The 9,473-nt window shown below is 38.9% G+C and overlaps 1 protein-coding gene across 4 annotated transcripts in view; it reads left to right on the top strand.

Moving 5' to 3' along the window:
* The first annotated feature begins 4,735 nt into the window (after positions 1–4,735).
* The window catches only part of galnt7 (UDP-N-acetyl-alpha-D-galactosamine: polypeptide N-acetylgalactosaminyltransferase 7), a 30,954-nt gene continuing 26,216 nt past the window's right edge, over positions 4,736–9,473 (top strand). For all 4 annotated transcript variants that reach the window (XM_079278808.1, XM_079278806.1, XM_079278807.1 and 1 more), the window contains exon 1: positions 4,736–5,329. In XM_079278808.1, the coding sequence (XP_079134934.1) occupies positions 5,207–5,329 (123 nt within the window). In that variant the 5' untranslated portion in view covers positions 4,736–5,206. The remainder of the gene's footprint in view (positions 5,330–9,473) is intronic.

Genomic DNA, 9,473 nt, shown 5'->3' with positions numbered 1-9,473 from the left:
TTGCCCCCCTAGCTGAGCGTTCTGAGACATGTTGTGCACACAGGCGGAGAGCACGAGCAGACGAGCACACAGGCGGCGAGGACGAGCAGGAAAAGCATATATTTTGACATATCATATTTTACACATATTACTGGGTACATTCCACAGTTCAAAAACACAAATATTGACAATTTGTAAAATTGTTGGAATGCTGTTAAGCATTCCAACTATTGTTATCCTGTTTCTTTATTGTTGGAATGCTGTTAAGCATTCCAACTGTTATCCTGTTTCTTTATTCAACTTCTATTTCTTCTGTCGCACCTCTTCTCCTTCATTTTTTAAGCTACAGAAACCGTTCAACTACTAAAATGTTCAGCTCTTTCACCAGAGGTCTGCTATGACTTTTTATATGTCTAACCTTTAAACTTTTTGAATTATTAAGCTTTTTATTTTCAATAGGATCTCTATGGAGAATATTTTCAAATGGCTTCAGGCACACAGGTGTTGAGCCAATTAGTGATGTTGATAAACACACAGACTCACAGACACACGCGCACATACACTCCTCTCTCTCTCTCTCTCTCTCTCTCTCTCTCTCTCTCTCTCTGTGTCTCATACAGTCATTCAGGTCTTAGGGATCTTTAGAGGTCTCTCACTCACTCATTCTTTCTTCTCTCTCTCTCTCACTCATTCTTTCCTCCCTCTCTCTCTCTCTCTCTCACTCACTCACTCACTCATTCTTCCCTCTCTCTCTCTCACTCACTCACTCACTCATTCATTCTTTCTTCTCTCTCTCTCTCTCTCACTCATTCTTTCTTCTCTCTCTCTCTCTCTCTCTCTCTCTCTCACTCACTCATTATTTCTTCTCTCTCTCTCTCTCTCTCTCTCACTCACTCATTCTTTCTTGTCTCTCTCTCACTCATTCTTTCTTCTCTCTCTCTCTCATTCTCTCTCTCTCTCTCTCTCTCTCTCTCTCACTCATTCTTTCTTCTCTCTCTCTCATTCTTTCTTCTCTCTCTCTCTCACTCATTCTTTCTTCTCTCTCTCTCACTCATTCTTTATTCACTCTCTCTCACAAATTCTTTCTTCTCTCTCTCTCTCTCACGAATTCTTTCTTCTCTCTCTCTCACTCATTCTTTCTTCTCTATCTCGCTCTCTCACTCATTCTTTCTTCTCTCTCGCTCTCTCACTAATTCTTTCTTCTCTCTCTCTCACCAATTCTTTCTTCTCTCTCTCTCTCTCTCTCTCTCTCTCTCACTAATTCTTTCTTCTCTCTCTCTCTCTCATACAGTCATTCAGGTCTTAGAGACTTTTAGAGGACCCCCCCCCCCCACACACACACACACCCCATTTCAAAATAAAAGCCCCAAAGAGTGAATTCTAATTGAAATGCTTGTGATGAAGCCAGGCATTTAATAACCTCTGTTTATGTGTCAGACATTATGATTATGTCTCCTCTCCCCCCACCCAGCCCCACCCTTTCAAAATAAAGCCTCATGGATTAACTGTATTTAAACAAGCTCAAAATTAGGCTTTTTTGTTAAAAAAAATGAATGCACTTACTAATACTGCGACAACTACTACTGCTGCTGCTAATATAGTATTACTACTGCTGCTACTACTACTTCTACTATAACTTTTGCTGTTACTACTATTACTGCTACTGCTATTACTGCTACCATCAATATTATTACTACCACTGCTACTATTACTACCACTGCTACTATTACTTATTTGACAACTGCTACTACGACTGCTGCTATTCATGCTACTAAAAGTAGTAATACTACTACAGCTATTGGTATGACTGCTACTAGTACTACTACTACTGCTACATCTTCGACTGCCATCACTATTACTACTACTACTACTACTACTACTGTGATATTAAATACTACGACCAATACTAAAGCTATTACCATGACTACTGATACTACATCTTCCACTACTTCTTCTAATTACTAATACTTCTACGACTAATAATACTTCTACTACAACTTCTACTACTACTACAAATACCACTACCACTACTAATAGTACTTATTCTAATGCTACTAATACTTCTACGAATAATACTTCTACTACAACTTATACTCCTACAAATATCACCACTGATGAATTAGTTTAAGCCACAGAAACTGTTCAAATATCAAAATGTTCAGCTCTTTCAGGAGAGGTGTGGTATGACTTTTCATATTTGTAATCTTTAAACTTTTTGAATTATTAAGCTTTTTGCAATTTGTTTTTGAATTGGATATCTATTTTCAGCAATGTTTTTGTGATTAATTTCAGTTTTCAGCATTCCAACGCATTTTCAGCAGGAAATGCTTTTTCTAGTTGTTGGAATGCTGTTAAGCATTCCAACTATTGTTATCCTGTTTCTTTATTGTTGGAATGCTGTTAAGCATTCCACTATTTCTTCCGTCCCCCGTTTCGTCGCAACGCTTCTTCTTCTTCATTTTTTAAGCTACAGAAACCGCTATTTCTAACCTTTAAACTTTTTGAATTATTAAGCTTTTAGCAACTTTGTTTTGAATGGGATCTCTATGGAGAATATTTACAAATCCTCTTAAACTTCTTCAACTTTCAAATCCTTCAACTTCCTCATACTTTCAGCTACAGACACCATTTCAACTTTCAAATGTTGAGAAAACCCTCAACTATTGCCAAAATGATTCAGCTTTTTGATATCTTTTTAACTTTTTGAACTGCAGCAATTTAACTTTTATGATTTTTCAGCACTTTTCTGACTTTATAATGGGTGTGTATTGCGCAGCTTAGAGTGCGTGATGTCACCGCTAGAGTGAAGAGCAGCTTGAGATTCTTGTGAAAAAAACATTTGTATTTTGCCACTGTGTCCACAATCTTCACTCTTCATGCATAATTTCTGGATGTAGAAGTAGCTAATATTGTCCTTGTCGTAGAAAAATTACTGTGGAATCCCACAGATTTCCACATTTGACACGGAAGCCGTTAATTGAGAGGAAAACCAACTTTCTGCTCCATAGAGACCAATGTTAAATTTTGCTTCAAAAACATCTTCCACAGAACACGGTACCCCCATTTCTAGATCGCCAGTTAAGCCACATTTTTTACACTACAGACACAATTTTTACAGAATCTGTTCTTCAACTCATTCTTCCCCTCAATTATTAATATCGGAGCAATAGGAGCTACGGTTATGGGAGTTTTGATGATTTGTTTGAGAGGTGTTTCCCTGTTTTATCTCCATGAAATGGCTTCAGGCTCACAGGTGTTTGCGATTGAGCCAATTAGTGATGTTGATAAACACACGCGCACATACACTCCTCTCCCTCTCTCTCTCTGTGTCTCTCATACAGTCATTCAGGTCTTAGGGATCTTTAGAGGTCTTTCCCCCCTCCTCCACCCCCCCCCACACACACATACACACACACGCCATTTTAAAATAAAAGCCCCACAGAATGAATCCAAACTGAAATGCTTGTGATGAGCCTGTCATTTAATAACCGGTTTGTGTTTATCTAACATTATGATTCTGTCTCCTCTCCCCTTCTCCCCCACACCCCATTTCAAAATAAAAGCCCCAGAGAGTGAATTCTAACTGAACTGCTTGTGATGAAGCCTGTCATTTAATAACCTCTGTTTATGTGTCAAACATGATGATTATATCTCCTCTCCCCCTCCCTCCCCCACCCAGTCCCACCCTTTTAAAATAAAAGCCTCATGGATTAACTGTATTTAAACGTTTCGCTCAAAATTAGGCTTTTTTGTTGAAATAATGAATCCTCTTACTAATACTGCGACAACTACTACTACTGCTAATATTTCTAGTATTACCACTACTACTACAACTTTTGCTGTTGCTACTATTACTACTACTGCTACTGCTATTACTGCTACCATAAATATTATTACTACCACTACTGCTATTACTACCACTACTATTATTACTGATACCACAACTGCTAATACTGCTATTCCTGCTACTACCAGTACGAATAACCAGTACTAATACTACCACAGCTATTAGTACGACTGCTGATACTATTACTTCTACTACTTCTTCTAATTATAAATACTTCGACGACAACTTCTACTACTACTGCTACTACAAATATCACTACTGCTACAACTAGTACTTATTCAAATGCTACTCATACTTATACTGCGAATAATACTTCTACTACTACTACAACAAATATCACTACTGCTGGAATTCTTTTAAGCTACAGAAACCGTTCGAATATCAAAATGTTCAGCTCTTTCAGGAGAGGGGTGACATAACTTCATATTTGTAATCTTTCAACTTTTTGAATTATTCAGCTTTTTGCAATTTTTTTTAAAATTGGATATCTATTTTCAGCAATGTTTTTGAGATTCATTTCAGCTTTCAGCATTCCAACGCATTTTCAGCAGGAAATGCATTTTCTAGTTTATGTTTATTATAAAAAAAAAATCAAAACCTTGACACAAGGTGTGGCTCAAAACCTTGAGCCACACCTTGTGTGGCTCAAGGTGGGGCCAGGCCCCATGGCCCTCTATTGACCAGCCGCCACTGCGAAATTAACACAACAGATCGAATTGAAATTAACAACATCATATACAAAGACAACACTCTACAAACATGTATTATTATTATAATGCTTTATAATAACCGCTTTATAATAATTATCTCTGCATTAGTAGGCTATTTGACGTGGGCGTTACAACAATGAGCCACAGCCCAAGGTTTATTATTGAGCAGCACACCTAACGAATGTTCGAAAAAGCAGACAGCTAGGCCTACTCTAGTTACTCTTCCCACACCCAGTGAACCTGCTTTAATACCTGAGAATCCACGAGAGAGTCTAACGTCATGTATATTACAGAATGACTAATATGTCAGGCAACATTCTTGCTTTAGTTAGAACCATTGAATGCCGCTACAGGCGTGTACCTCTGGGCTGGGCAGAACAGTGGTAGCAAGTCAGAGAGACCAATTATCAAGAAGGACACCGCGTGAACCGGAAAGGAGCCGTTTCCATCAGCCTGACACAATACAAAGTATCATTTTAGCGGGAAGCACCACCGCTTGTCGAGTTAATGCCAGTGTCGTCTAGAACTAGCGTTAGTTGTTAGCTGGCTGCCTATCCTGCCGGTCGGTTAGCCCTTGCTAGGGGCAATAACGTTAGCAGTTAGCTAACGTTAACTCATCTAACGTTAGCTTATCTGTTTTCAGCCTGGCTACCCGGGAAGAGCATCCAAGATGAGGCTGAAAGTTGGATTTATTATACGGAGTTTGCTTTTCATTGGGACCTTTCTTGGATTGTTGGTGCTCTGGTCTTCTCTGTCGCCGAAACCCAACGATGACAACCCCTTTGAAAAACGGGTGAGTTGACAACAGCAACCCAGATAACGTAAAGTGTCCAAAGGGGAACTGCATGTAACAATAGTCCGTGCTAGCATGACTCTGACTCTAACATCGAAGTGTATAATACACGTACCGTTAGCTATAAGATATGAGTAACAGGGATGGTGACTGATAATGACAGTAGGGTCATAGTAGCAGATTGTGTGTCTTAAATAGTAAGAACATCATTCCTAATGCAGCGGAATGGGTACGCATTCATTCAGCTGTATGGCTAGCTCTAGCTACTAACTTACATCGGTTGTCATGGAGATTTGTTCGTAGCTAGCGACTAACTTAACGGAGTTGTTAGCTGCATCGATACTCTTTGCTTATGTAGTAATTTGACACATGTGTATGTAATATAACAGTTGCAACGTTTGTCGTTTAATACGAGTACAGTAAGCTCTATTCACATGTCACTACATCATTAACTCTGCATTCCGAAATCACACTGGATATATCCGCACATGTCACCATTTTGGCATCACGCCTCGCTAAGCCGGAACTTCCAGAAAGTTGACATGTCACAAATGACACAATCAGATCATAATCATGATCACATGACAAAACTTAACGTTATGTCTTTGCTGAAAGTCCTGCTATTTCGACCAGGAATATGTTTTTAACAATGTCACATACCATTCTCCTGAAACACGTACGTCCCGTGATATAGCTAGTGTTCCGAAAAGACCAGTTTAGACCGTCAAATTATGTTATCTTTTCTTTTTGATACGGAAATGCGTTCCGACTGACATTTGCTTTAAAGCGTGAATGGCAGCATCATGATACATTTATGGGTCGGGTATAAGTGTGCCGACAAGCTTCCCCTGTCTTCTCCAAATAATACATTCTGTAACTAGAAAAAGCATTTCCTGCTGAAAATGCGTTGGAATGCTGAAAACTGAAATTAATCGCAAAAACATTGCTGAAAATAGATATCCAATTCAAAAACAAATTGCAAAAACCTTAATAATTCAAAGAGTTTAAAGATTACAAATATGAAAAGTCATATCACACCTCTCCTGAAAGAGCTGAACATTTTGATATTTGAACAGTTTCTGTGGCTTAAATAAATTCATCAGTGGTGATATTTGTAGGAGTATACGTTTTAGTGTAAGTATTATTCGTAGAAGTATTAGTAGCATTTGAATAAGTACTAGTAGCAGTGATATTTGTAGTCGTAGTAGAAGTTGTAGTTGTAGTAGAAGTATTATTAGAAGTAGAAGTATTAGTAATTAGAAGAAGTAGTAGAAGACGTAGTATCAGTAGTCATAGTAACAGCTGTAGTATTGGTCGTAGTATTTAATATCACAGTAGTAGTAGTAGTCGTAATAGTAATGGCAGTAGAGGATGTAGCAGTAGCAGTAGTACTAGTAGCAGTCATACTAATAGCTGTAGTAGTATGACTACTTTTAGTAGCATGAATAGCAGGAGTAGTAGTAGCAGTTGTCGTATAAGTAATAGCAGTAGTGGTAGTAATAATATTGATGGTAGCAGTAGTAGCAGTAATAGTAGCAACAGCAAAAGTTATAGTCGAAGTAGTAATACTATATTAGCAGCAGCAGTAGTAGTTGTCGCAGTATTAGTAAGAGCATTCATTTTTTTAGCAAAAAAGCCTAATTTTGAGCTTGTTTAAATACAGTTAATCCATGGGGCTTTTATTTTGAAAGGGTGGTGCTGGGTGGGGGAGAGGAGACATAATCATAATGTCTGACACACATAAACAGAGGTTTTTAAATGCCTGGCTTCATCACAAGCATTTCAATTAGAATTCACTCTTTGGGGCTTTTATTTTGAAATGGGGTGGGGGGGGGGTCCTCTAAAAGTCTCTAAGACCTGAATGACTGTATGAGAGAGAGACATAGACAGGGAGAGAGAGAGAGAAGAAAGAATTAGTGAGAGAGAGAAGAAAGAATTTGTGAGAGAGAGAGAGAGAAGAAAGAATTTGTGAGAGAGCAAGAGAAGAAAGAATTTGAGAGAGAGAGAGAGAGAGAGAAGAAAGAATTTGTGAGAGAGAGAGAGAAGAAAGAATTTGTGAGAGAGAGAGAGGCAGAGAGAGAGCGAGAGAGAGGCTCTGATATCTCTGGCAAACTTTCTCATTTGGAGATTGTCCGATGTTTTATCTTTTACAGCTTACATGACTGTTGTCCTGCTCTGCCATGTCTTTCCTCACCTCTCCCTCTTGTGTCGCGGTGTGTGTAAATGTCACTCGAATCAGGAAACTTATCAGAATACTCATGTCTGATTGGCCGAGATGCAACACGTAACAGCTGCAACAAATCATGTGTGTGGGGCTTTTATTTTAAAATGGGGTGTGTGTGTGGGGGGGGGGGGGTGGAGGAGGGGGGAAAGACCTCTGAAGATCCCTAAGACCTGAATGACTGTATGAGAGAGACACAGAGAGAGAGGGAGAGGAGTGTATGTTTAAGGTTTTTGCAATTTGTTTTTGAATTGGATATCTATTTTCAGCAATGTTTTTGCGATTAATTTCAGTTTTCAGCATTACAACGCATTTTCAGCAGGAAATGCTTTTTGTTGGAATGCTGTTCAGCATTCCAACTGTTGTTCTTCAAATCTTTATTCAACTTCTTCTATTTCTTCCGTCGCACCGCTTCTCCTCCTTCATTTTTTAATCTACAGAAACCGTTCAACTATTAAAATGTTCAGCTCTTTCACCAGAGGGGTGCTATGACTTTTCATATTTCTAACCTTTAAACTTTTTGAATTATTAAGCTTTTTATTTTTTGAATAGGATCTCTATGGAGAATATTTTCAAATGGCTTCAGGCACACAGGTGTTCGCGATTGAGCCAATTAGTGATGTTGATAAACACACAGACTCACAGACACATGCGCACATACACTCCTCTCCCTCTCTCTCTGTGTGTCTCTCTCATACAGTCATTCAGGTCTTAGGGATCTTTAGAGGTCTTTCCCCCCTCCTCCCCCCTCCACACACACGCCATTTTAAAAATAAAAGCCCCACAGAATGAATCCTAACTGAAATGCTTGTGATGAGCCTGTCATTTAATAACCGGTTTGTGTTTATCTAACAGAAACCATTCAACTATCAAAATCTTCAGCTCTTTCACCAGAGGGGTGCTATGACTTTTTATATTTCTAACCTTTAAACTTTTTGAATTATTAAGCTTTTTATTTTCAATGGGATCTCGATGGAGAATATTTTCAAATGGCTTCAGGCACACAGGTGAATGTGTGACTGCTACAAATAAATGAATCTGCTGCCTTTCTGATCATCAATTAGTGATTTATTTTGATCTTTCAAGCCAAAATTAGAACTTTTCTCTGGTTCCAGTTTTGCAAATGTCAAATCTTAATTTAGATTAATTCAGAAAACCAACTTTCTGCACCATAGAGTTAATAGAGAGAATTAAGCCAATTCGTGATGTTGATAAACACACAGACTCAGACACACGCGCACATACACTCCTCTCCCTCTCTCTCTCTGTGTCTCTCTCAGTCAGTCATTCAGGTCTTAGGGATCTTTAGAGGTCTTTCCCCCCTCCCCCCAACACAGACTCACAGACACACGCGCACATACACTTCTCTCCCTCTCTCTCTGTGTCTCTCATACAGTCATTCAGGTCTTAGGGATCTTTAGAGGTATTTTCCCCCCTCCTCCACCCCCCCCCCCACACACACAAACACCATTTTAAAATAAAAGCCCCACAGAATGAATCCTAACTGAAATGCTTGTGATGAGCCTGTCATTTAATAACCGGTTTGTGTTTATCTAACATTATGATTCTGTCTCCTCTCCCCCACACCCCATTTCAAAATAAAAGCCCCAGAGAGTGAATTCTAACTGAACTGCTTGTGATGAAGCCTGCCATTTAATAACCTCTGTTTATGTGTCAAACATGATGATTATGTCTCCTCTCCCCCTCCCTCCCCCACCCAGTCCCACCCTTTGAAAATAAAAGCCTCATGGATTAACTGTATTTAAACGTTTCGCTCAAAATTAGGCTTTTTTGTTGAAATAATGAATGCTCTTACTAATACTGCGACAACTACTACTACTGCTAATATTTCTAGTATTACCACGACTACTACAACTTTTGCTGTTGCTACTATTACTACTACTGCTACTGCTATTACTGCTA

Source organism: Melanostigma gelatinosum, assembly GCF_949748355.1.
Source record: "Melanostigma gelatinosum genome assembly, chromosome: 11".
In the NCBI taxonomy this organism is placed as follows: domain Eukaryota; kingdom Metazoa; phylum Chordata; class Actinopteri; order Perciformes; family Zoarcidae; genus Melanostigma; species Melanostigma gelatinosum.
The sequence above is the reverse complement of the archived record's forward strand: the minus strand, read 5'-3'. Positions and strand labels throughout refer to the sequence as shown.